Source organism: Syngnathus scovelli, chromosome 1 (genome assembly GCF_024217435.2).
Source record: "Syngnathus scovelli strain Florida chromosome 1, RoL_Ssco_1.2, whole genome shotgun sequence".
Taxonomy (NCBI): Eukaryota; Metazoa; Chordata; class Actinopteri; order Syngnathiformes; family Syngnathidae; genus Syngnathus; species Syngnathus scovelli.
This window is the reverse complement of record NC_090847.1, coordinates 19,696,701-19,724,615: the sequence shown is the minus strand read 5'-3', so window position 1 is coordinate 19,724,615 and position 27,915 is coordinate 19,696,701. Positions and strand designations below refer to the sequence as shown.

The window sequence follows — 27,915 nt, the reverse complement described above, 5'->3', positions numbered from 1 at the left end:
TGAAGATTAGCCAAAAGAAGACAGAATACATGCGTGTGAATGAGAGAGATCCAAGTGGAATGGTGCGGCTACAGGGAGAAGAGATCCAGAAGGTAGAGGATTTTAAGGACTTAGGGTCAACAGTCCAGAGCAACAGAGAGTGTGGAAAAGAGGTGAAGAAGCGCATCCAAGCAGGGTGGAACTGGTACAGAAAAGTGTCAGGGGTGATGTGTGATAAAAGAGTATCAGCAAAAATGAATGAAAAGGTGTACAACACAGTGGTGAGACCAGCGATGCTGTATGGTTTAGAGACAGTGGCACTGGGAAAAAGACAGAAGGCGGAGAAGGAGGTAGCGGAGATGAAGATGCTGAGGTTCTCTTTGTGAGTGACACGGTTGGATAAGATCAGGAATGACTAAATCAGAGGAGGGACAGCGCATGTTAGGTGTTTCGGAGATAAAGCCAGAGAATTCCAGACTGGACTGGTTCGGACATGTTGAGAGGAGGGATAGTGAATATATTGGTAAAAGGAACCTGAGGGTGGAAACACCAGGCAGTAGGTCAAGAGGAAGGCCAAAGAGGAGATTTATGGATGGAGTGAAAGAGGACATGAAGTTAGTTGGGGTGAGAGAAGAGGATTCACAGGATCGGATGAGATGAAAACAGATGGTTTGCTGTGGCGACCCCTGAGGGGAAAAGTCGAAAGGAGAAGAAGAACACTATCCCTGGCACAAAATAGAAAAATAAATAATATTACATGTGCGAAAAGCAGAAGTCATTAATTTTATTGTGGTGTCATGCACTAATCTTCAACCTCTCTTTGAAGTTTTTGATTTATCTTTAATTGACCTAGTAATTTTTTCAGGATATCATTATTGAAATGCCAGGTTTACCACTTTGAGGATATTCAAGGTTCTACCGTTAAAAAAAAAAAAACTACTTGCTATTGCTGAAGTGTTTCCAAGGCAACCTTGTGCAAAATGGTTTGCGTGTTCTTCAAAAGTGTGAAAATGTTAATGGTTCTGGCATCAAAAGAAGCATGTCTTTAAATGATGGACATACTTGTCTAGTTCCATCACATTAGTTTGGGTTTGACCACATTTTTTCCCACGGATTGTGAATGCAGCATCAGACAGAGGTGACTCGCATTAGTGGCCTGTGGTCAGATGCAACTCACTGATTGGATCAAATTGAGGGTGTGTTTATAGCGAGGGTGGGTTTCAACCGACATCAGTTCAGCAGGAGATTCCAGTTTGTGGTTAAAGCTCGAGTGGAAACATGCAAACCCTCCCGAGATGTGTGCCATGGTGCGTTACACACTCCTAATGTGAGTTACCCAAATACAGCAGACTAAATATTGCTGCATTGCAATTTCCATTCTGCTCCCGTCAACCTAAAACATTTTGTGGTGCATAGACTGGAACTTTTTTCTTTTTTTGTTTGTGACTATTAAAAGAGTATTTTAAGAAAGTCCATCATGTGATTATCATATTGAAAAAAATATGAGGGTGAACAAATACCAGAATTCTTTTTCCTACATTTCCCTATATATTAAGCCCATCTATTTTCTATATTGCTTAACCTCAATCGGCTCGATAGTGGAGCCTAATCTAAGAAGAGGCGGCGCACAGTTTTGACTGAGGTGGTTGTGCTAACCACGCATCCACCATTCCACCCCAAATAAGACAATGAGAAGGAAATTGAAATGGTAAGGTTTTGAAAGCATTAAGTAGCTAAAATACTCAACTGTACATTCCACTACTTAACCTCCATTAAAATGATAGATATTACCATTATACTATATATTTATAGATACATTTGTGTTATGTTAACCCATAATCCATTTCCAACGGAAATGAGAACGGAATGCTGCCCAAGATTCCTTTTCTTGGGTTCCTCAGTGGGGGTAGTATGTGACCTTTTACCCAGACCAGATGAAATCAAAGAATGCCAAGACCCGCAGTTCAGCAGAGGTTGTTTATTTGTTCAAGTGTCAAAACAAAAAGAGCCTAACTAATCTATTCACATAGACAAATCCACACAATTGGAATTCTAATATACCAAGGAAAGCAATCATTATAGTAGAATAAACAAATTGCCAAATTATTATGTAAAGTTTTCTTTAATAAATGTAAGATGATTTAACAGTGTTTTTTTTAACTTACAGTAATAGACAAAAATCACAGAAATTGGAGGTTAGCATCGCAGAGTGGGGAGTTGGGGGGGGCTTGGTGTGCATGCTATTACAGTGTGCATGTTATTAACACCATTTATTGTCACTTCATTTGACTGAATGGGATTTTTCTTGCGTGGGGACCCTTCGCCATATAAGCAAGTGGAGTACTGCTAGTGCAAGTACTTCTGCTGTTATACAGGCCAAGGCTTGTGCCTTTCCATTTCATATAAATAAATTATTTTGTTCAGACAATAAAAATTTTAGATGTTACCTGCTGACAGTTTCGACTGCTACTCCAGTCTTCTTCAGAGCCATCATCTGACGTGCTGCTGATGTGTCATTTATCCATTGGCTGGCTCAGCAGACCTGTCAAAGTTTGCCGAGCCGGCCCCTCCGACTTTGGTGGTCTTTGGAAAAGGGAATCCCAGGTGTGTGCCCGGATATATGTCCCCTTGTCTCTGTTGATGGTCTCGCTTGCTCATTTTCTTATTTCTATGGCCTCCAACGAGCCAGTGGGACCATCAACAGAGACAAGGGGGCATACAGCCTGTTACACATCTGGGACTCTCTTCTCCAAGCAAGTAGCAGTGTTAGCAGGTATCATCTAAATGTTTTATTGTCTGAACAAAAGAATCTGTTTATAGTATTACAACAACATGATGAATCTCATCGAAACTTTCCATTTCATGCTTGTTTGAAAGTACGTAGTATGTACTAATTTTCCCAGTAATGTCATTTATTTTGAGTGGAAAATCTTTATAGTTGCTACTATTTTGTCCGATCTTTCACAAATACAAAATAAACCGCGCACCAGGGAAGAGCATGACTGAATTCCGAAGTGTTGTTCCACCATAGGGCCAAATTTCTCAAACCGTCATACTCAAACGCTGTATGAGGCAATTGAGCAACAATCTGTATCTGTAGAGCCCCCTGGAGGATTATAACCCAAGTGCACTTTGCCGACCATTCACTTCAGTTGACAATCAGTCTCCATTTGGTGGCACGCAAGCAGTGTGGAGATGGATTGGGGTCAAAAGTTTTGTACTTGGGAAAACAAAACTCATACTTGAAAAAATAAAACTTGAAACTGAAAATAAACGTGTTGAGCTTGAAACTTAAAAAATAGAAACATTTATTCAAAATAAAAATACTAGTTTTGCTTTCGCGGGTCACAAGTTACTTTTATTCAGTAATTCAATTGATAACTCAGATACTTATTTGAACAAGTAGTGAGTTCCCAACATTGTAAAATAAAGGGTAATAATAATTGGTGATACAGCCGACATTTTACGTTTGTTAGCATTCTGGTTAACTTAGTTTTCTGCCCTCCCTTATGCTTGTTTTGCTTATAGGCTACAACATATAATTTGGTTTTAACATGACAAACGAGATATAATTTCAAGACCATAAGATTGTGCTTTGCAACAAAACTGTTACAAGTTTGGTTATTAGGCCTACTTATTTTCCTTTGGTTAATGTTGGCCCGTAATTAGCTAATGTTCATACCTGAAGCTGGTTCCACAGACAAACATTTGTCATTTGCTCGCACAACTATATTTCGTGACAACTGTTTTTTGTGTCACAACTGGAAGTTGGCTAAGCATAGAATTCGGGGCAGTCACCAAGGAGCTAATCGGTCCTCCTTCCTTGAAAGACAGATTAATGTCGATTATGACATTCATTACATTATTATTTTAATTATTCCTTACATTATTATGGTATTTACATTAATGATATTTACCATGTAAACGCATGTTTTGTACAAATTATATTGTGGTATATCAAGTTCAATTACAATTACATTTACAAGAGCTCTTTTAAAATATTTTGGTGCATATACTGTTCTAAGAAAAAAAACGTCTGTGTGAAATAAAATGCGTTTTTTGGGGGGGAGGGGGGGCGCTCGGAAGTAGTCTCGATCAGTGAAGAACCGCCACTGATTCCAGTTCACTGTCGAGCGTTTCTTTATTAGACCCACAGTTTTGTGTTAAACTTTATGTGGCCACGCCCCCTCCAAGCAACGGACTTGGATGTCGAGGCCTCTGATTGGCTGAGAGGGGCCGAGCGACAACACCTGCTTAACTCCTTCATCCAAATTGACACGCGCGACTCTGAGAGATATAGCAGCATCCAAGGAAGCGCATGCATTCATTTCGACACCGAGCCGCTGCTGCGCGGTTCCCACATCTAAGGTGAACTATCACGTGCCATCCAGGCACGCTTTCCACGGATACTGGCGGATCTTTGCCGGAGAAGAGGCGGAGACGCGATGTTTCTTAAAGTGGCCGTCGCGCTGCTGGTTCTCTCCGTACTGGAGCAAGTGGTGGGCTCGGATAATATCGACATATACGACACCCCGCCGGAGAAACCTGCCACCCCCAAAGGACGCCTCTCCTTGCAAAATACAGGTTAGCAACAGAGTGCAATTAAGAGGCTATACGTGGTAGAGCCAGTGGGACACGTGTGCGTGTGTGTAAAGCGGAGCGTAGGAGTCGAGTCCAGCCATTAGGATATTTCTTTACAGCTTTATGCTGGAATGCGTAATCTAGGAACACGCAATGCAAGATATTGATGTCCAAAAAATTGTGCACTGGAATCTAGTACGTTGCCAATCAAATAATAGTTTGCTCTAATTCAAATACGTTACCCAACCTTTATTGAGCAAAGGCATTACATTAAAACAAAAATCCCGACTGCACACCAACAAACATAAACGTCACAAACAGGAGATACACAGGTTAATTGTGTACCTTCTGCCCTCTAGTGGAAGATAATTTCATTTTTCTACACGTACGTCGCTGACATTGATGGGTAACCAAAGCGTTACATGTGTACTATATGTGGTCAATGATTTCAGTGAGTATAATATTTTCGCAGATTGATTATGAGTAAGATGGTACTTCTTGTCAAAGACAGTGTGACATCCTCACAACTAATTACTTATTTTATGATCTTGCACCTGTATACATTATAGAATGCAGCCCCAGTCATTCGCTGTAGCCGAGGTATTGGAGGCTGATTTTCTTGGTAAAATGACAAATTCCACAGTGGGTTTAATAGTGGACCCCCACCCCCTTCCCCCCTCCAAGTCCTGCAACAGCAGTGTGTAACTCAATGCTCGTACGATCCAAGCACATTCCCCTGATGCCAAAACAAGCACTGCCATCAGCGGCTCACTTTTCCTGCTCTCTTAAGTTCATCTCAGGCCTACAAACCAGGTGGTTTGTGAGGCGATTTTGCACACAAAGCTTTCCGAGCTAACTTACCATTGATCACGCTTACCTCGAGTCCAACAAGTGTGATGCAGAACAAAAAATCTCAAGTGATTGACTTTCAGCAGTATTTATGTGGCTTGTCCGTGTCATTCACGACTGTAGTGAGTCAGAAAGTGTGATGCAGAACACAAAATCTTAGGTGATTGACTCTCAGCAGTATTTATGTGGCTTGGTCGTGTCATTCACGACTGTAGTGAGTCAGAAAAGTAACAACCAGTAGGCAGTTTTCACCAAGTTTGCTCCTGTTTACAGTTGTACATATTCTCTAATTATTGCGTAATATTTAGACAACTTAAATGACGGCATGCACAGTGGAGTCCACCAGAAGAAATTAAGCCTGCATACATATGTAATGCACCATCCGATGTTGAATTCAGCCATAGCAGGTGGACCATGGTGCAATTATTTCAACCGCCAAGGGAAACAAGACCTTATCACCTCTTGTGTCCTGCTTGTATTTTTGTTTTTCAGGCTAACCATTCACTTACATTTGTGCAAATATTTGTATGCGATGTGTCCAACAGCTTCACTTTCAACTCACTGCTGCTGCCACCTCCCGCAACATGTTCTTTTTTTATTCCAGCTGAGATCCAGCACTGTTTGGTGGGCGCAGGCGACGTCGGCTGCGGCGTGTTTGAATGCTTTGAGAATAACTCCTGCGAGATACGAGGGCTGCAGGAGATCTGCATGACGTTCCTGCATAATGCTGGCAAATTTGACTCTCAGGTATTACGGGACTGTTTGCAACAATTGTGTAACCAGAGGGCAACATTCCTGAACACTGACTCGCTGCTCCAGACTCATCTGCGAATAGATTTATTTTTGTTTGTGCATGCCTCAAAAGAGGGGATTGTTTTTGCAAAAATGCAACCATGGCATCACCTTTTCTAACTGCTTAAGCTGATGCATATATCAGTTATGACTATATTTTTACTTGGCACAGTGTGCCTTTATTACCTCCGAATGTGACATGGTTTTGTATTGTCATTAACTATATTCTAGTGTGACATCACTTGCTGTTAGTCTATGTGATTTGCTTAATTGTAGTTTTTGAAATTGTTCCCCTTTCTTCACCATTCTGTGGCATTTGTTTAACAACCACAGAGTGAATGTTTGTGTGGACAAAGAATTGCAGTGTCAGCACTATTTTGGGGCTAAAATGATATGTTTGGCTCCCATTGTAATTTAAATGGAGCGTACGCCATTAATGACATGCCTTTGTGGTGGGTTTTCCCCCTCTTTTCCAGGGGAAATCCTTCATCAAGGATGCTCTGAAATGTATGGCCCACGGTCTTCGCCATAAGTTTAGCTGCATTAGTAGGAAGTGTGTTTCCATTAAGGAGATGGTGTTCCAGCTGCAAAGGGAGTGTTATGTTAAACACAATCTGTGCTCAGCTGCTAAAGAGAATGTGGCCGTCATGGTGGAGATGATCCATTTCCAAGATCTCTTTCCCAAAGGGTAAGCATTGGACAGTGTGGTTTGAAATAAAGCCTGGCCTTTCTAAATTATCTTTTGCCATTCCTCCTTGTTCAAAGTATTTGACCTTTATTTGTCCAAACATCGTGTAATTTATTGGTGGTGTGTGTGTGTGTGTGTACCTAGTCCTTATGTGGAGCTGGTGAATATTCTACTGGGTTGCGGAGAGGAAGTGAAGGAGGCATTAACGCGTAGTGTCCGGCTTCAGTGTGAGCAGAACTGGGGAGCTTTGTGCGACAGCCTCAGCCTCTGCTCCTCCCTGACGCCCTCGCCCTCAGCTGCCGAGCAACGCCGCCCCTCGCCATCCCACCCACAGCTTGAGCACCCTCGCCACGCACGCCACGGCGACAGGGACAAAGCCGGCAAGGCTGGGTTCCACACCCACCCTCGCGGTCGCAATCAGGGACTGCGCCGCCAGGGTCCAGATGTTGGTGTTGCAGTAGAGCAGGAAGACCCAGAGGCAAGTGACATTAGGAGGTGAAAAAAATGTGGGAGATTATAACACTGATAACCCTTATCACCATTTATTAGCACATTTGGACATTGGCGCATGAACACACACACACACACACACACACACACACACACACACACACACACACTGAGCAGAGGGAAACAAATCCTTTTTCTGTGTTTCTTTATTTTTTCACCTTCTCCAGTCATTCCAGCAGTCCCACATGGTTAACTTGCAGCCAATTGTGGCATAGCATGTATTGTTACGCCTGACTGTAGGACACTTTGTTTTTTGTTTTTCTAACAAATGATGGTTGTTATCGTGATTATTTCTATTTTTAGGACTGTTTTTGCTCTAATCTAGCATTTGTTTAATCCTACTTAGTGTCAGATTTGACTCTATTTGTATTATTTATTTTCTTCTTTATGCAATGTTGAAATATACAAATGTAAATAGGTGGGGAAAGTTATCTATATTTATATGAACATGTATAAATATAGTAAAATCTAGACGTTTGAGGTAATATACAGTGTTTTCCTTACAGTATTGCACCTATCTCACATTGTTCTGTAGATATGTAACATATACAGTCTTATTTGCAAGTGGAAATGTGTCTTGTAATTATATAGCTACTTGACAGTGGAATACCAATTGTACATGTTTGAAGTCCACTTCTGGCACATATGAATCGTCGCGCATTGACACCAACATAAAAGTTAAATTAGAAAATGACCATACAATTAATTGAGTCCGCATCACGTAAAACTGCAAATTGTTGAAAAAATGAACTCCCTGCAGACATGAGTAATTAACTGGGATTTTCTTTTTTTTTTTTCTATGCAGAAAAAAGTCAGATCGTTCATTGAACAGAACAGACAGATGTCACTTTTAAGCTGTTCTTGAGCACCGGCAAATGTTTCACCATTCTCTTCATCCTTCTTTTCCATGTAGCCATCCGCACGAGTTACATCTCACAGCTGAACTATCAGGCAAAGAAAGGGCGTTTTATTCAAAGAAGTGGGGTAACCGAGTGTTCTGTCTTGATGATTTTGAGCAACAAATGTCTTTGCTGTTGTACTTTCGTTTTGTTGGACTGCTGAAAGTTTAAGAGAACAAACCATGTGACCCACCATCAACCCTCTCAACAATCCACTACGTAATTCGACCAAGCATCATCTATCACCAAGTCCTGTATGTGTGCTCATTGATCTGGGCTGGATTGAGCCATGTCACCCATTGCTGTGCCCCCCCCCCCCCCCCCCCCCCACACCTTGCATACACCCTTGAAAGTAGTCCCCCTCTGCAGCAATGTGGGGGCCTGTTATTCTGTCTGTTTAAGCTGCAGGCAATACATCAAGGACCCAGGAAGAGGGTTACGTCCACACATGGGGTATGTTATTATAAATGTTATATTTACAGAGGCCACCAGAGCATTCCTCTGGGCCTCATCCAAGAGCCAGCAACTCCAGGAGGCAGGCCTGTGTAGGAAGGAGCCGATAAAAAGCTTTTTTTTTTCCCCCATCGAGATACTTCTCTCAGACACAGGCGGCTGACCTTTTAAGGCCAGCCATGCTTTTGCAGTAGAAATGAAGTTCAGAAACATGTCATAAATCACTTCCAATCACAATGGCAATGTACAATCAATACAATTTCACTTTTCATTTTATTAGCTGTAATGTAAAACCCTGTAATTTAGGAATAAATACAAACTCCATTTTTAAAAGTTGTTTTCTCCCCTCCATTCTGTTAGAGGTCGGCGACCTAAGGAGACATAAGCTATTTTTATTGACTATGTACTGTATATGTGTAACATGACATTCTTTGTAATATAGAGGCTTTTCTTTATATATTTATATGTACATGTATGTATGTATGAATGGTTGGAGAACAATAAACTAACCTGTTCCTTTTATCATCACCCCATGATGTATTTTATGTTCCTTATATACCAGTGGTTCACAACATTTTTGTGTTCACAAAACCTATCATCATACAATGAATACCCCCTCACTCATGGGTTGATGATTCGACACTTATTTTATGTACTAAGTCATCCATCGATTTTCTGTTCCGCTTGTCCCCACAGGGGTTGCAGGCATGCTAGAGCCTATCCCAGCTGTCATCGGGCAGTAGGCAGGGGACACCCTGAACACGGTTGCCTGCCAATTGCAGGGCACACAGAGATGAACAACCATCCGCACACGCACTCACACCTACAGGCAAGTTGGAGTGCTCAATCAGGCTGCCATGCATGTTTTTGGGAAGTGGGAGGAAACCTGAGTGCCCGGAGAAAACCAATACAGGCACGGGGAGAACATGCAAACTCCACACAGGTTGAATCGAACAGCAGCTTTAGGAGGGACTCCCAGACTTCCCTCTCCCCAGCCACTTCATCCAGCTCATCCCGGGGTATCCCAAGGCATTTCCAGGCCAGCCGAGAGACATAGTCTCTCCAGCGCATCCTGGGTCGTCCACGGGGTCTCCTACCGGTGGGACATGCCCGTAACACCTCCCCAGGGAGGCGTCCGGGGTGCATCCTGATGAGATGCCCGAATCACCTCATCTGGCTCCTCTCAACGTGGAGGAGCAGCGGCTCTACTCTGAGTCTCTCCCGGATGACCGAACTTCTCACCCTATCTTTAAGGGAGAGCCCGGACACCCTGCAGAGGAAACTCATTTCGGCCGCTTGTATCCGGGATCTCGTTCTTTCGGTCACGACCCATAGCTCGTGACCATAGGTGATGGTAGGAGCGTAAATCGACCGGTAAATTGAGAGCTTTGCCTTTTGGCTCAGCTCTCTCTTCACCACGACGGACCGGTACATAGTTCACATTACTGGCGACGCTGCACCAATCCGCCTGTCGATCTCGCGCTCCATCCTGCCCTCACTCGTGAACAAGACCCCAAGATACTTGAACTCCTCCACTTGGGGCAGGATCTCGTCCCCGATCCGGAGAGGGCATTCCACCCTTTTCCGACCGAGGACCATGGACTCGGATTTGGAGGTGCTGACCCTCATCCCGACCGCTTCACACTCGGCTGCGAACCGCTCCAGTGAGAGCTGGAGATCACAGCTTGAAGAAGCCAACAGCACCACATCATCTGCAAAAAGCAGAGACGCAATGCTGAGGTCCCCAAACCGGACAAGATACCCAATTCTCGTCTGACATGCCATCATTGTAGTGAAATACTGCCCGTGTTTTTAAAGTTTTAAAGTCTCCAGTACCGTACTGGAAATAGCTGCTCATGGAAGGGTCATGACATTGAAATAATAACACAAAGTTGTAAGTCACAAAATACCAAAACAGTTTATGTGTATCAACCTCCATCCGATCACTCTGAGTCAAAGCGTCATGAAGAGGGTGTGGTGATAGAAAATGACCACTAAGTGGAGACGTTTGTCAGCTGTTCCTCAGAGGGAAGTTGAAGCAAAGCAAAGCCGCAACGTATTTAAAGCAGGGGTCTCAAAGTCCAGTCCTCGGGGGCCGCATTCCTACATGTTTTCCAAGTTTTCCTTGTTAAACACACCTGATTCAAATGATCAGTTCATCCTCACGTTCTGCAGCAGCCATATAAATTGAATCAGGTGTGTTTAACAAGGGAAACTTGGAAAACATTTAGGAATGCGGCCCCTGAGGACTGGACTTTGAGACCCCTGATTTAAAGGGAGGGTAAAGCGAGCCAACATTGGCACTTACTATGGGGAAGAAACGGTGCATTGCTTCCCCCTCCTGAGACGCCGGATGGTGGACCAGAATTTCCTCGAAGCCGTCCGGAAGTCATTCTCCATGGCCTCGCCAAACTCCTCCCACGCCCGGGTTTTTGCCTCAGCAACCGCCGAAGCCGGGTTCCGCTTGCCCATCCGGTACCTGTCAGCTGCCTCCGGAGTCCCGCAGGCCAAAACGGCTCGATAGGACTCTTTCTTCAGCTTGACGGCATCACTCAAGGTTTCTCATTTTCCCCTGGCAGGGGTTTTTTGAGTTTTTCCTTGCCCTTTTGGGAGCTTATGATCAGGGGATGCTTTGAGAATAATTGTCAATTTTGGCTATGTGAAGCCCTTTGAGACTGTCTGTGATTTAGGGCTATACAAATAAACTTGACTTGACTCACTGCCGGTGTCCACCAGCGGGTTCGGGAATTGCCCCCACGACAGACACCAACGACCTTACGGCCCCAGCTCCGGTCAGCTGCCTCAACAATGGAGGCGCGGAACATGGTCCACTCGGACTCAATGTCCCCCGCCTCCCCCGGGACGTGGGAAAAGCTCTACCGGAGATGGGAGTTGAAACGCTTCCTGACAGGGGATTCTGCCAGACGTTCCCAGCAGACTTTCACAGAGCGTTTGGGTCTGCCAGGTCAGACCGGCGTCTTCCCCCACCATCGGAGCCAACCCACCACCAGGTGGTGATCAGTTGACAGCTCCACCCCTCTCTTCGTCCGAGTGTCCAAAACATGCGGCCCCAAATCCGATGGCACGACTACAAAGACGATCATCGAACTGTGGCCTTGGGTGTTCTGGTGCCAAGTGCACACATGGACACCCTTATGTTCGAACATGGTGTTCATTATACATAGAAAATCCGTGTCGAGCACAGAAGTCCAATAATAGAACACCGCTCGGGTTCAGTCGGGGGGGGGGGGGGGGGGGGCGTTCCTACCAATCACGCCCTTCCAGGTCTCACTGTCATTGCCCACGTGAGCATTGAAGTCACCCAGTCGAACGATGGAGTCCCCAGAAGGAGCGCTCTCCAGCACTTCCTCCAGGGACTCCAAGACGGGTGCGTACTCTGAGCTGTCGTTTGGTGCATAGACACAAACAACAGTTAGGACCCATCCCCCCACCCAAAGGCGGAGGGAGGCTATCCTTTCGTTCACCTGGGTGAACCTCAATGTACTGCCCCAAGGCACCCAGCCGGGGGGCAATAGGTATACCCACACCTGCTCGACGCCTCTCACCGTGAGCCACTCCAGAGTGGAAGAGAGTCCAGCCCCTCTCGAGAGGGCTTGTACCGGAACCCAAACTGTGTGTGGAGGCAAGTCCAACTATGTCTAGCCGGAACCTTTCCGCCTCGCACACCAGTTCGGGCTCCTTTCCAGCCGGAGAGGTGACATTCCATGTCCCAAGAGCCAGCTTCTGCAGCCGGGGATCGGACTGCCAAGGTCCCTGCCTTTGACCGCCGCCCAGCTTACACTGCACACGACCCCTTTGGCCCCTCCCACAGGTGGTGAGCCCATGGGAAGGGGGACCCACGTTTCCTTTTCGGGCTGTGCCCGGCCGGGCCCCATGGGCGAAGGCCCGGCCACCAGACGCTCGCCTTCAAGCCACGCCTCCAGGGCTGGTTCCAGAGGGGGGCCCCGGTGACCCGCGTCCGGGTGAGGGAAAACGCAATCCATTTATGTTTTTCTTCATAAGGGGCTTGTGTGAATTCATACTATAAAATGGAAGTTGAGCTCATTCAGTAGTGGTTGTCTTCAATGGATAATAATCATAATACATATTTTAATATAAAAATATAATTGACAAATAATAACTGCAGTAGCTCCCAACAACCTTTATTCCGCTGCAAACCGGTTTGTTTGTACAAGTCCACGTTTCGCAGACAGGCCACTATTAATCGATGACCCAGGCTTGGGGAGCTAATGTTACAATAAATAAAATAAATGTTACAGCCAAGCCCACAAAAAGTACGTGCGGTATATGAACCAAATTGTGCTGTTGGACATGACTGTGTGAGGGATGACACCTTAGCCAAACATGCTGCTGGCTGGATTCGACTCCACTACACTCACTTGGTTGCTATGGCAACTGAGCTATATCAATATTGAGATGTGCAGAGACCTCTGAATGTGTCCTCTCAATTGAGAAACCTGAGATAAGCAGCTTTGGCTGCATATAACCCTCTCTGTGGAAACTAATAAATATATAGATGACTTGGTGTCTGGATGAATTAATAATTTTAGTAACAAATGGATGCAAACTGTCTCATTTTGAGTCTGAAAATAATGTCTTAGATTAGGGACCACAAACTTCGGTCCTCAACGGCTCTCATTCACAATGTTTTAGATGTATCCCTCATCCAACACACCACGTTTACCATTTTATTCAGATAAAGATACAGGTTCAAACAACTCTTTGTATGTACCACTGTGAATATTAAAACCAGGAAGCACCTGGACCTCGAGCTTTAGTTCTTAAAAGAAAACATAAGCTCAAAGCAGTCTGTGTTGTTAAACCACCCCAACAGGCCCTGCAGCACATGGTGAGGCATGGCTTGGGTGGTGAGTGCAGCACAGAAGGGACACAAATGAGTGGTGGCTGGTTGGCCTGGTATTAAACATACAGAGGAGACAATATAACTAAAGAAAATGACCTATAAAAAATCTTATCTCGAGATATTTTCCATCTGTACTAACAAATCAACATATAAAGCATTGTTGCAGAATTGCAAAGGCATTGACATTTGGTCAGAATAGGCAGCATCAGTAACTCCAACTGGAACTGGTGAAGGAATCATGTTTTGGTTGAACAAGTTTAATGCAAGTCCTTTTACTCCAACATGAATAATGTATAATGCAGGCCCTCATTTGAAGAGCTTCTCTGTTAGAGTGAGAGTGGAAAATGAAAATCAAGACTAGCAACATGCACACATGTATGCTTTATGACACAAACAAAATATTTTACAAAGATATGAGTGAAATGATTCTGGAGAAAATTATGAGGTAGTGAATTTCCTGATCTGTCATGAGCTGCTGGGTGGGGTGGATTGCCAACTTTGTTTAATCAAATCGTGCCCACTGCATTTTTCACCAAATAGCTGAAAATAATGCACCATTCTGCTTAAACCGTTTATTTTGCCTGAAATGACCTCATTCCAAAAAGGTCTTTGACAAATATTACAGCAGGATATCTCCATTTGATCATTAACGTGCTCCCCTGCAACTCCTCCCTTTAATTTCAACGCATCCTTATGTGGGTGGAGAACATGTGCCATTTGTTGAATTAAGGCGTGCCATAGCGCGGCTACACAATAAGTATCCAATCAAACGGAAGATGACGGGGCGGGACTAAAGTGAAAACCCTGACGCTCATTGGCTTCCTGGTCGCAGTCAGGGCGGGGCCTGTACTCGGAAGTGTCCGCCGACTGGCTCAGCTGTCATCTGGATGAAAGGAGAAACCACTTACACCGGCCGTCTGTGAAATGCAGAAAAAGTATAAACGCTGAAATATGGCAACATCAAAACGACGTCATGACGCCGAATTGAAGGTAGTTATGACCAAGTTGCTACCGATTTACTCTTATTCTCGGTACCTTAGGGAAGCAGAGGCAGTTGCAACGCGTTGTTTCGAGGTGAAAATTTGATGGCTTTGCTGTGTGACATTGAACATACAGGGCACGAAATAGACAAGGGCGTTTAAATAGCCAAGCTCCATTTCCCACTTGTCATCCCCTGGAAATTTCCACCGAGCTTTCGTCCGTGATGCTGTCGCGTACATTCGTTCGTTTCTTTTGACACTGTTATCCGCAGAAAGCGCTTTAATGCTCGCCAGCTGCTGTGCAAATATGCTAGCGTTGTGTCAACGTCCCTTGCGCTAGCATAGCGGATCCAGTAAGGGAACTAGTACCGACGATAGACGTCATCGGCATTTTCCTGTATTTAAATGGCTACGTGTGAGGAGGTCATTGCTTAGAAAGGAAAATTTCACGGTAGGTGTCCAGGCTGTTGCCCAGCTCGGCACAGGCCAGTTCTGTCACAAATACACAGTAATGCTGCAGGGTGCTTTAAAATAGCTTGGTTCGTGTGCACGATGAACAGGACACATGCAAGGTGGTGGAGTCGATGTTAGCTTTGCCGCTAGCTGCGCAACGACCTTTGTAGGCGTCAAACCGGCCGTTTAGTTGCTGCCTATGCTGGTTCTGTTGGGTGTTATCCCTATTTGCATTTACCAGCATTATCACCCCGGCTAGACGCATCTTTCGTTTCTGTTCTTGCATTAGAAAACAGACATGATCTAATCCACTGCCATACGTATGTTGTTTTTAATAACCAGACTCATTCAAGGTGTACTTTTGATGTGAGATTGTTCATCATTCTAATCCAATTGTGCAATTATCCTCTTTTTCAGGATTAAAAAAAAATTGGTGAAAGCCTAAACCTACTGAATATTTACTGGGTGTCCTAAATGGGGGACTACGGGTTTGGAGTTCTGGTGAAAAACAGCAGTGGTAACAAATCTGCTTTTCCAGTAAGGATCCCTCCTCTCCTCCAACCCCAGCACCCTCACCATCCCTCCAACCCTCCGAGCCCCCCCTCCTTTGTAAACAACACCTGCTCCACCAATGGGGGAAGTGCTTGGTTGTTCCCTGCAGTAGCCCAACAAAGTAGCATGCAAGATGAGATTCTGGAGTCGGACAAGTCCAAGACTTTAGACCTCCAGGAAATGCAGGAAAAGTCTCAGGTCCAGGCTCAGCCTCAGGCCCTCTCTCCAGGCCAGCAGGAGGCTGGCGCTTCCTTAGGAGATCAGGAGGGAGCTCTTTCTGAAGACAACTTATTGGAGAAAGGTTCTCTGGAGAGCAGTGGTGGGAAGGAGAAGCTAAGGATGGAGTCACCAGTGCTAAGTGCGTTTGATTACCAGGATACCCTGGGAATGGGTACAGGTTGCACACAGTCCCCCACTTCCTCACTGACGAGCTTCAACAACTGGTCCCCTGCTGTTCCTTGCACCCAGTCTCCAGTGGTAGGTGATGATGTTGGGGGCTTCTTTGGGCCTGCTGGCTCCAATGGCAATGCACCTCCCCTGCTGTTCCAGAGCTTCTCCCACCACGCCGGGCCTGGCTTTGGTGCAGGTGGCAATTTCTCCCCACAGATCGGACCAGTCTCCCAGCACCATCCTCCCGCACCTCAGCCCCCGCCCTATCATCCTCACGGACAGGGCGTTCCACCGCAGCACCGGCGCTCTCCGGCAAGCCCTCATGCTCCTCAGCCCTCCTTTCCTCCGCACGCTCATCGGACCGGAGGCTTCCCCCAGCTGCCCCACCTCACTCCTGCCCAGAGCAAACACCCTTCACCCTGGGGAAGCTTCCAGAGCCCCCCCACACCCACATCAACCACCTGGAGCCCGGGCAGCTATGGAGGCTGGGGGGGCACACATGGGGTTCGAGAATACCGACGTGGTGTAGGTGGAGGAATGACTGGCCTTAACTCCATCTCTCCGCTAAAGAAGTCCTTCCCCAACAGTCAGGTAGATTCAAATGTTCCAACTCATCAAAACGTGTGTACATGCAAATCTGCAAAGTGGATGTTGATATTTTTTTTTTGCATAGTAATTGACATTGAATGGCTACTATGATCTAGTGGTATTTTATAGGGGTTGCTTAGCTTAATAAGGTGGACATTGGTCTACAGGCAGTACAACAGCACTCGTCTTGTGGTTGCTTCGTCTCAATATTGGATACCATTTTATACATATAAATATTAGGATTTAAATGTTTCAATATGACGCATGCTATATTCCAGAAAGTTAGATTGTTTTAAATGATAATTTCCGTCACTACCGTATTTAGTGCATCTGAGAGCCATAGTTGTCTTTTAGCTGCTAGTAGTTACGTAAGCATGTGCCTGATTAAGAATACGTTATACAATTTCATATTAAAAGTGGTGTTAATACAAGATAATATTGGCTTGTGGATCAAAGTCTTCCTGTTCGTCAGGTTCCTTCCCAGAAGTTTCCCCGAAATAACTCTGGCTTCAATCACAAGGGTTGGGTGGAGGATGCTGTGACCCGCAGTGATAATGTCTACCCTTTCCAGGTGAGGCTGTCACAATATATCCATTAATTTTGTTTAGCTCATTGTGACGCTATGGTCATGTCTTCCATTGGGGTTCCTGTAGGTCATCAGTGATAACTAGTATGTCCTCCTCTGGCCTTATAATTCTCATACTATTGACTACATTTGTCTGCACCAAATGCATTAGACATTGAGCAAAACAGGATATGTGATGGTCATGTGTACATCATTTGGCCGGAGGGAATTATTCTCATTCCCTGGCTTGCTTACACTCATTTCAGAAGTCATGTGCTATATGTAAGTATACTGATGCTTTGTCTGCCTCTTAGATGTACAGGTGGCATCACACTTTGCAGAATTTGTTTCAAATGCCAAAAACATGCTTGGTAGGAAAATTGAGTACTCCAAAATGCCCCTGGGTGTGAGTGTGCCTTGCGATTGGCTGGCAACCGGTTCAGGGTGTCCCCCGCCTACTGCCCGATGACTGCTGGGATAGGCTCCAGTACGCCCGCGACCCCCGTGGGGACAGGATGGATGGATGGACAGACGGACGGACAGACGGATCGTCAGACCGACCGACAGAAAACATTTTGTTTAGTGTCATTGACTCCCCCAGGATAAGTAGGGTTAGGGTTATTTTAGTTTGTGAATTTTCATTCATGCAGTGAACGTTGCCAGGTACCTATTGTTGCAGTAATCCAGCCATCCATGTATTCATTATCTGAATCGCTTCACGAGGGTCACAGTCATTAATTTTCAATAAAGAATTGCATTTTTGTGTAACTAAATGTAAACGAAAGCTCACCAAAAGTACAAAAACAAGATGTCTGTAGCACCTCAGCCCCTACAGTGGTTGAACGGATCCCTGTCCTGGTACGTTTGGCCGGCAGCTACAAAGATTCTGCGTAACATAGCGCTTCTAGACGTACAAAAATGACTGGTCATACTATGTTTTCAGCATAATATATGATAGGGGCCGGGCATCAAATTTTGTGGTTGTACATTTCACTGAGACCTACAAAAATTGTGAGGCGTGTCACAAGCCACGACGTACAAAAAAGGTCTTCCACTTTGATTTACTTTAAAATTTTCCACCATTTTTGGGGACCTTTCTATAGAGATAGCTAGAGATTTTTGTTTGATTGTTTTCAAACTTTGTATGTTTGATTTAAAATGGAAGTCATATTTCAACAGATTCAATCTGATTCTCTTCAAACTTTGAGCGGTTTTTAACAAGTTTTAACATGAAGCATTGCCAATACAAAATAATGATAAAAAATAACATTTTACTTTTTTTGTTGCCATATGTTAAGGCTATATACCTAATTTCTAGTAAGGGGCCCACCCCCTCCTATATGTTTATAAACGTGGCCCTCATCGAAGAAAATGCGGACACCCTTGGCCTATGCAGTTTATTATAACCTTGCTAGCCACTAGCAGATAACTGTGTCAGGGCTGACCATGCCTCAGGTGGTGATGGGAAAACTGTGAGGAGGCTAATTGTTTCTTCCTCTCTTTTTAGCAAGAGAGAACCCGCTCCTTTGATGGTTTCAACATGCACTCTCTGGAGAACTCCCTGATCGACATAATGAGGGCTGAACAGGATTCCTTGAAAGGTTAGTTCTCACAATAACAATAGTGAGGATGAGCTCTGTTGCCATTGGCTATAAATAAATAGAGACTTTATATGACAGACGTTCTAGGTGTCTTCGCATAGCATGCAGTTCAAAGTGTAGAAAAACCGTAGAGGAAAAAATTGAAAATGACAATTGTATTTTGTACATAATGTACAGGACGTTTTTTTTAATGTATTTAATTATTGACGGTAACACCCAGATGTTCACGGTTTGGCATTTGGGAATTCACTTATTTGCAGATTTTTGCGAGATTTGCTGTTTTTTTTTTGTTTGTTTTTTTTTTTTTTTGCTAATAAGTATTGCTTTGGCGACATCTTGATTTGTGAAAGTGAGTTTTAGTGCTTTAGTGCTTTACTATCATCCTATGAGGATTTAAAACTAAATTCATGCTTTGCCACCATCTTGTAACATTTATAAGGCAATTCTTTTTTTATGTGGGGGATTATTTCCAGATTTTCGCTATTGGCGTCAGAGCTCTGTATACTTTTTAAAAACTTGAGTCACATATTATGTATTATAGTAGATACATTATGAATAAAATAGGACCGTTAAACAATGATGAATGAATTCTTATTCGTCTCAAACATGTAAACAATACATCAATAAAGCAAAAAAACAAAGTGAAAGTCATGTACACTGACTTTGTATGAGTGCTGGATGCTAACAATACAAAATACAGCACATAATGGGCAGTATTTACATATCTGAAAAGGAGTGGGAAGAAGTAGAAGTTATTTAATCCCACCCCCTGTCCAATTTAAAAGTAATTTTTAGTTACCTGTAACAAAGTTTTTACTTTACATATTACTGTACATTTACTTTCACATGTACAGAAAAGAAGAGGAAAAACACTTTTACATTATTTAATTTCCATGTGATCATAACTCATAAGTAGTTCGAACAGACTGCGACCTGGGTGAGAAGGGTCTGTAGAGATGTTACTTGCACGTTTCCTGGTCCTGGACAGGTACAAGTCCTGGATAGATGGGAGGTTGGTCCCGGTTATCTTTTCTGCAGTCCTGATTGTTCATTGCAGTTTGTGCTTGTCTTGTTCGGTGGTTGATCCAAACCAGGCAGTGATGGAGGTGCAGAGGATAGACTGGATGATGGCAGTATAGAAGGTCTTCAGCAGTTCCTGTAGCAGATGGAACTTCCTGAGCTGTCTCAGAAAGTACAGCCTCTGCTGGGCCGTGTTACGGACAGAGTCTATGTGGCTGGTCCATTTCAGGTCCCGAGAGATTGTGGATCCCAGGAACTTGAAGGTGTCTGGAGAGAATAGCATTACTGTGGATAGTGAGGGGTGGAAGTGGTGAAGGGTCTCTCCTGAAGTCCACTGTCATCTCCACGGTCTTGAGTGGGTTCAGCTCCAGGTGGTTTTGGCTGCACCATTGGACCACCCGCTCCATCTCCTGTCTGTACGCAGTCTCGTCACCGTCCCGGATCAGTCTAATGAGAGTGGTGTCGTCCGTATACTTCAGGAGCAACCACAGAAGAGTCGCCTGAGGAGCAATCGTTACTATAGAGAGAGAAGAGCAGTGGGGAGAGGACGCACCCCTGAAGGGCGCCAGTATTGGTGGTCCGGGTGTCGGATATGATGGTCCCCAGCCTCACATGCTGTCTCCTGTTGGTCAGGAAGCTGGTGATCCACTGACAGGTGGAGGCAGGCACCGCGAGCTGGATGAGCTTCTGGTGGAGGATGTCAGGAGCGATGGTATTGAACGCCGAGCTGAAGTCCACAAACAGAATCCTGGCGTACGTCCCTGGGGTGTCCAGGTGGTGCAGGATGTAGTGCAGTCCCATGTTGACCGCATTGTCCACCGACCTGTTTGCCCGGTAGGCAAACTGCAAGGGGTCGAGCAGGGGGCCCGTGATGTCCTTCAGGTGGTTCAACACTAACCTCTCGAAGGATTTCATGACCACAGATGTCTGGGCGACGGGTCTATAGTCATTCAAACCTGTGATGCCGGGCTTCTTGGGCACCGGTACGATGATGGAGCTCTTGAAGCACGAGGGCACCTCACACAGCTTCCGGGAACGGTTGAAGAGCCGTGTAAAGGTGGGTGCCAGTTGTTCAGCACAGACTTTCAGGCAGGAGGGAGTCGCGCCGTCTGGGCCTGGTGCCTTCCTGACCTTTTGTCTCCGGAACATCTGACACACCTCCTCCTCGCGGATCTGAAGTGCGAGTGCGGCTTCTGTAAGAGAGAGAGTAGGTGATAACGATGATTCCTGTTTTGTCATTTACTGTAGGACGCTTCAGCTTCTCTCACCAGGGTGGAGATGGGGCTCTGCCTATGAATGGTATGTAACTTGTTGAAATTGATACCTGACACTGCAACACTTCCCACTTAATTTAGAGACCGATGCATTTGTGTATTTTAAGAGCACAATTTTTAATTTGAGGCAGCTGTTTAACCCCAGAACTTTAAGGTTTTGTTGTGATGTTTTACATGCAGCGAGAAGCTATGGCAGAAGACGAGGTAAATCCTGTAATGTACTTGTTGGAAAAAAAAAAGAAAAAAGCTTTTTGAAATAATTGAACTTTGCTGCGGCAGCATCGCAGCCCCACGTTTGCTTTGAAATCTGCCTTCAATTAAGCTTACTTCAGTTTTCATTTTATTTTTGTTTATCCACTTGCTAGGCCATTCCTCTCTGTTCCCCATGGAGGATGAGCGCTCTTTTGGGGAGGATGAGACCACTGACCAGGGGCTCGGGGGACTTGGCTCGGCACACTGTTTCCCCCACCTGAATGGGGAGCGCATAGAACGCTACTCTCGCAAAGTGTTTGTCGGAGGGCTGCCCCCAGACATAGACGAAGGTACAGCGACAATCCGAAAGACACTATGCTAGTGTCAGGGTTACTACGCCAGTATGCAAATAAATGTGATCATTTGTCTTCCAGATGAAATTACAGCCAGTTTTCGTCGTTTTGGTCACTTGTTTGTTGACTGGCCTCACAAGGCAGAGAGCAAATCCTATTTCCCCCCAAAAGGTAAGTACTGCTACACGCCTGTTCTCTTTTGGATGCCACAGCACTTTGATGGTCACAGCTCTTCTCATCACACTTCCCAGGATACGCCTTCCTGCTCTTTCAAGATGAGAGCTCTGTTCAGGCTCTGATCGATGCCTGCATCCAAGAGGATGGCAAACTGTATCTGTGTGTCTCCAGCCCCACCATCAAAGACAAGCCTGTAAGTATGTGCATGCTCATTATGCATTGTACGTTCCACCTCGCGACATGCGTTGACCGCTATTTTGACGTGATTATACTGACGTTAACCTTTTGTTGTCTTTATTCGAGATACCACATTTCCATTGTAATTTGTTTTATTTGTTTTTTGTACAATAATGAAACGAGTTTTGGGCTTCTTTCACTGCATCCTTCACAAAGGCAACCTTCATGTTGAAAATAGTATATAAATGAGGACTTTTTTTTTTTTTAAACAAAATGTTGTAAGCAACCCAAATTGTTCATTAAAAAGGGATAGATGCTATTCCACTGTATGTACATTTGTACCTGAAGATACAAGGATCTGGTCTTTCTCTCACACACACCATCTAAACCTGCTGCATTTCAGTAATGTGTTTATATTTGATATATTCCAGGTCCAAATCAGACCCTGGAACCTAAATGATAGTGACTTTGTGATGGATGGCTCTCAGCCTTTGGACCCAAGGAAGACCATCTTTGTAGGAGGTGTCCCTCGCCCTCTACGAGCAGGTACATTTGGATAATGGCCTCCTTGTGCGGTACACTGCCGTCGTTACACCAACTCAATTTGTGTGTTGCTATCCTTCCAGTGGAGCTGGCCATGATCATGGACCGTCTCTATGGTGGAGTGTGCTATGCTGGTATTGACACTGACCCTGAACTGAAATACCCTAAGGGGGCAGGGCGAGTGGCTTTCTCCAATCAGCAAAGCTACATTGCAGCCATTAGCGCCAGATTTGTTCAACTGCAGCATGGGGAGATTGACAAAAGGGTAAGTCAACTTGTGATGAATTTTAGACCTAACACCAACCTAAGGGGGAGTCGAGCGATTGGTCAATTACTACATTAACTGTACTGTTATAAATGAGCGGCCTGAGTTCAGTTGAATGACATTCTGTGGTGTTCCTCCTGATTTCAGCTTCAATATGCGTAGTCCTTCCATTTTAACACTTACTGTACGTCTCCAGGTGGAAGTGAAGCCATATGTGCTGGATGACCAGCTGTGTGATGAGTGCCAGGGCACACGCTGCGGGGGGAAGTTTGCGCCTTTCTTCTGCGCCAACGTGACCTGCTTGCAGTACTACTGTGAATACTGCTGGGCGGCCATCCACTCCCGGGCCGGTCGCGAGTTTCACAAGCCCCTGGTGAAGGAAGGTGGCGACCGACCGCGGCATATCTCCTTCCGCTGGAACTAAGGCAAGGGAGAGAGAACCTAGGATTAGGGAGGGTCTGAGAGAAAGGGGTAGCTAAGGAACGGGGTTATTGGATGACCTATGATATGAAAAATATAAATGCACTTTTCTTTTAAGTTAAAAAAAAAACTACTTAATTTTTGTATTTTTTTAAATTGGGCCTCCAAATGGTAACTGCTAAGAAGAGAGTAAAATCCCATTTATGTTGTGACTTAAAGTGTGCATGAACATATGAATGCATTCTTTTTGGATTTAGATGTTTTCTTACTTGACTGTAGTTTTGTTTGGTGTTAGCTGGCAAAGCTGCTTACATTTGTTATCAAGAGTAACAAAATTTAATTAAGATTCATCATAATACCTAAATCAGTATACTGACTATGGAAGCTACATTACAGAGAGCATGTTTTTTTAATTTTTTTTTTTAATTTAAATTTTTTTGTGCAGAATTTGAGAACAAGTACCATTTACCAAAGTTTGAGTTGGATTAGAATAGAGGAGGAAAGGTTGTTTTAGATGCTGAGTTGATTTGTCTGGAAGCTGGCCAACGTCACATCAGTCTCCCCTGCGTCTTGACAAAAGCTGCGCTTGTATCGCTTTCAATTGTTTGAGGTCTCTGATTAAAGTTGACGCTTTGTAACAGGAAAGGGCAAACCAAAGATTGGCATGAAACGCATCGTCGAGAGCAGACGTCAACGCGGGGTTATGGCGTCCTCTCGTCACGCGGCAGAGGAAGTACTGGTAGTCTTCTGGAGTTTAAGCTCATGAAGGCTCAGCCCTCGCGGCTCAGGTATTGGCAGTAGTATTTGCTCGCTTTATATTGTCAGGGATATTAGCACTGGAAGCTAACATGCTAATGTAGTACAAACTATGGGAATGCACAGTCCATTCTCCCTGAGCTGTCTTCATGGTGTACCACTGCACGCTCTACCTGGATTGGAGCTTCTCTCACTAATGTTGTGATTGGATATGGTTGTAGCTCAAATTTGCTGTCACAGAGAAACAGATATTATTTTATACATGGCCTGCTGATTTTTGTACAGCGTTTTATAGCTGATTATTTTGTCATGGACATATATACATTTATTATGCACTACTTTTCTAAATATTTTTTTCAATAGTCATTTAAGGCACATTTTTCACAGATGGGAGAACTCCTTTTGCAATACCTCATTTTTTTTCACTTGATGAAAAATAATTTTGTACCTTTGTTACTAAGAGATCTGCAATTATGGTAAACTTAATTTAAGAACAGAAAATGAATAATATAATTTTCAATTAGCTTTTATATATTTAAGTGCTGGTAAATCTGAACATTGTCTGGTGTATTGGTGTGATTCTGGAGCTTCAAAATAGGCTGTCATACATGCGTAGATTCTCCTCTGCCCTGATTAACATTATTACGGGATCCTAAGGCATGGCAAGACCTTTGTAAAAGATTTTGATAGTCTTGAAAATACATATATATTCTGGTATTTCACTCGTAGGTGTAGTTGATATGATTATGAGTAAAATAAATGTTTTGGCTACGGTCAACATGTAATCATCCTTCTATCACCTGAGTGGGTTTGAATATTTAGCTCCTCTTTCTGGGACTGCCTGTAAGTTCTACTTCTTGGCATGCATACGGTAATTATGTACTACAGAAACTACGTGGCTAGTGATAATGCAGGACCTAATGATCTAATGCACTGGCGCTCCTTCCTTTTCATTGTCTCTCTACACGATGGAGTCTGCCTTCCTCACACAGAAATGTTTATGCAATCTACACTATGACAACACTTTTGTAATGTAGAGAACACATAGTGTAGTACATAGGTGAGAAGACTTGATGATTTGACCCCTTTTGTGATGTGGCATGCTTTGGGACATATCCTGAATGTGATGTAATGTTGCAAGTTAACTGTGAGCCATTACGTGCAATACTTATTTCTCTTTCCAAAAGCAAGTCTTCGCAGTCAGTCATTCAATCCATAAATCATGCAGTCATATTATCGTTCCCTCCTTTTTGTTCCCTCATTCGGATGTCTGCGAGACAGAAAATATAATATATATATTAAAAAAGCTAATTTATATATGAATTTATTTTTAAACATTTAGTTTTGTGCTTACGTACTTATTTTGCTACTACCATGCAACTGTGATTGAAAACATTGTATAAACAAGATTGATAATGTATTACATTTGCTATATTTTCAATTGAAATGTATGACTATGAATTGGATCAGATTTTTGTTATATTTTTGGGTGCGTTTAACTTGATGTCTAGTTTTTCTAATTGCTGTTTCGTGCGCTGCATTTTCAGATGCAATTGAATATGTCCCTTAGTATTACTTGATTGCAAATTTTCAATAGTTTTTAATTGTATGCTGGGAAAGTTATATTTATTAACTTTTTTTTACCTACTATAATTTGGATTTTTATTTCGTAGTTTCACATTTATAATTTGGATTTTTAAATAATTTCACATTTATACGCAAGTTCTAATTTTTATATTTTCCTCCTGATTATTATATGCTACAATACAGACATCTGTTTTGATTGCTGATTTGTAGAAGTGAAGTAAAAACAAAGATCCAATGTCATTCATTAGCTGCCAACCTTGTTTAACTGTCTGCATACATTTGAAGTATTTGTAACGTGTGATGTTGAATGAATAAAAGAGCTGTGAGGAAGAATCCAGTACGTTGAATTTAATGGGGGCTTCCGTGAAGAAATGTCTCTTTATATATATTATATTTATAATGTTTTATGCATTTCCAGCTCATTTTCTCATTTTTTGTCTTTCAAATGTCAAGCTATGTAGTTAGCTGTTTGTTGTATCCATCCATCATCTGATCCACTTATAGCTTGTATAGCACCGCCGCTCCGGCTAAAATCTCCGACAAACAGTCTGAATCTGAGAGAAAATACCAGACGAAGACTGACCGATGTGTAACAGTGCTTCTGCGTGAAAAGTTTTAGCTCCTGCAGAACGTGAAAATGACCAAAATCTTTTCACGCAGGTGTGTTTAACGAGGGTAACTTGGAAAACATATTGGAACGTGGCCCCGAGGACTAGAGCTTGACACCTATGACCTTTGACCATGATATTTCCCGAATAAAGTGGCCTGTTATTAGGTACACTTGAAAATGACGGTGTACCTAATAGAGCAGGGGTGTCCAAGTCCAGTCCTCGAGGGCCGCATTCCTCCATGTTTTCCCAAGTTTCCCTCGTTAAACACACCTGATTCAATGATCAGGCTCCTGCAGAACGTGAGGATGAACTGATCATTTGAATCAGGTGTGTTTAACGAGGGAAACTTGGAAAACATGTAGGAATGCGGCCCTCGAGGACTGGACTGGGACACCCCTGCCTTACACTGAGTGCCAAAAGTTCCAATGAGCGTGAGCAGCAGGGGGGGGCCCCATTTCAACCCCTTACACTGAGTGCCAAGCAGGGAAGAAATGGGTATCATTGTTATAGTCACTGGTATGACTCGGCAGGGGTTTGAACCCACAACCTCCCAATCTCAGGGCGGACACTCTCCTCTTAGGCCACTGAGCTGGTAAACACTTGTATCGTAGTATAACACTTATAGTGGTTTTTAAATAACGTGTACGCCTAAATATTGTTATCCAATATATCTACTGCAATTTCACATTAGATTGCTGGTTTGAAATTTGCTTTTAATATTATTATTTTTAATAAACATTTATGTTAAAACTTGTCTGGCGTCTTATTCCTTGTTTTTATATTCGCCAATTAAAACATAAAAATCAGACATTTGGTTAACTGCTTTATATGACAATATGTGTAGGTACACTACACGAGGTTAAAAAAAAAAAAGAGAATAAATAAAGGGTTAATTGCGCAACAAAAGCATTTCCTCACACCTGGGATCGAACCAAGCTCTTGCCGAGTAAGAGCACGAGTCACTAACCGGTCGGCGACTTCGACCGGCAACTTACAATTGCTTGCACTCTTTTGTACTAGTGATGTGCATTCCAGTTCTCAGTGAGCTGAATCTTTAGAATCGGTTCGTTCAAAAGAATCGTTCACCAAATCGTTCGCTACACTTTCTTATTTATTTATTTTATTATTTTTTTTACCTCGTGTAGTGTACCAAAATATCCCATAATTATCTGCCTAAATAATTGTGACTAATTTAAAACTATTCTACTTGCTAACCGGAGATTGCATTGACCTAATTTTCACATGGTCCGTGTTTACATTTTGCATTTGACACTGACAGCTGTCAAGTGCCACGTTAGGGCTCTTGTGTAAGTTTTATTTATTATGAGTTTTCTTTTGTAAGTTTAACTTTGGGTACTTCGAAAGTGTCATTTTAAATTGTACTTTGCTAGGTGTTCGTGTACACAACGTGTTGTGATGACATCTGCTGTGGAGTCTTCAGCTAGTCGCTTGTGAGCTGCTCCATAAAACCATACATGTTCCATAGCCTGAGAGCAAAGCTTCCATAGGGTAGTGGTTAGTGCTCTGGGCTTTCACCCCAGCGATCTTGGTTCGAATCTCAGTGGGACCAAAAACAATTTTCACTGATCTAGTCTTCTTGTGAGCTGCTCCATAAAACCATACATGTTCCATGGCCTGAGAGCAAGGCTTCCATGGGATAGTGGTTAGTCCTCTGGGCTTTCACGCCAGCGATCCGGGTTCGAGTCTCAGTGGGATCAATAAAATCTTCACTGATCTAGTCGCTTGTGAGCTGCTCCATAAAACCATACATGTTC

General features: G+C 43.7%; 2 protein-coding genes and 1 long non-coding RNA gene across 5 annotated transcripts; 2 read left to right on the top strand and 1 right to left on the bottom strand.

Annotated features, from left to right (window-relative positions):
• Positions 1-4,234: 4,234 nt before the first annotated feature.
• On the top strand, positions 4,235-9,279 carry stc2a (stanniocalcin 2a). The gene is made up of 4 exons (XM_049735884.2): positions 4,235-4,563; positions 6,014-6,156; positions 6,678-6,889; positions 7,034-9,279. The coding sequence occupies exons 1-4, from the start codon at positions 4,425-4,427 to the stop codon at positions 7,386-7,388; spliced, it is 849 nt and encodes a 282-aa protein (XP_049591841.1). The 5' UTR covers positions 4,235-4,424; the 3' UTR covers positions 7,389-9,279.
• A 4,598-nt stretch (positions 9,280-13,877) lies between these two features.
• On the bottom strand, positions 13,878-14,975 carry LOC125980176 (uncharacterized). Its single transcript, XR_007485545.1, has 2 exons — positions 14,672-14,975; positions 13,878-14,553 (listed from the first exon to the last, which is right to left on the bottom strand). It is a non-coding gene; the product is annotated as an uncharacterized lncRNA (long non-coding RNA).
• On the top strand, positions 14,504-25,862 carry LOC125980157 (cytoplasmic polyadenylation element-binding protein 4). Of its 3 annotated transcripts, XM_049739257.1 has the most exons (13): positions 14,504-14,626; positions 15,487-16,602; positions 17,072-17,170; positions 18,672-18,765; positions 21,034-21,084; positions 21,240-21,263; positions 21,425-21,601; positions 21,686-21,775; positions 21,856-21,974; positions 22,390-22,504; positions 22,585-22,766; positions 22,963-23,191; positions 23,828-25,862. In XM_049739257.1, exons 2-12 carry the CDS (start codon positions 15,544-15,546, stop codon positions 23,188-23,190), a joined length of 2,238 nt encoding a protein of 745 aa, XP_049595214.1. In that variant the 5' UTR covers positions 14,504-14,626; positions 15,487-15,543; the 3' UTR covers position 23,191; positions 23,828-25,862. The 3 variants fall into 3 exon arrangements, with proteins under 3 accessions (XP_049595214.1, XP_049595215.1, XP_049595224.1); XM_049739258.1 differs by lacking the exon at positions 21,240-21,263 and having other exon boundaries at positions 22,963-25,862; XM_049739267.1 differs by lacking the exons at positions 21,034-21,084; positions 21,240-21,263 and having other exon boundaries at positions 22,963-25,862.
• The last annotated feature ends 2,053 nt before the right edge of the window (positions 25,863-27,915 follow it).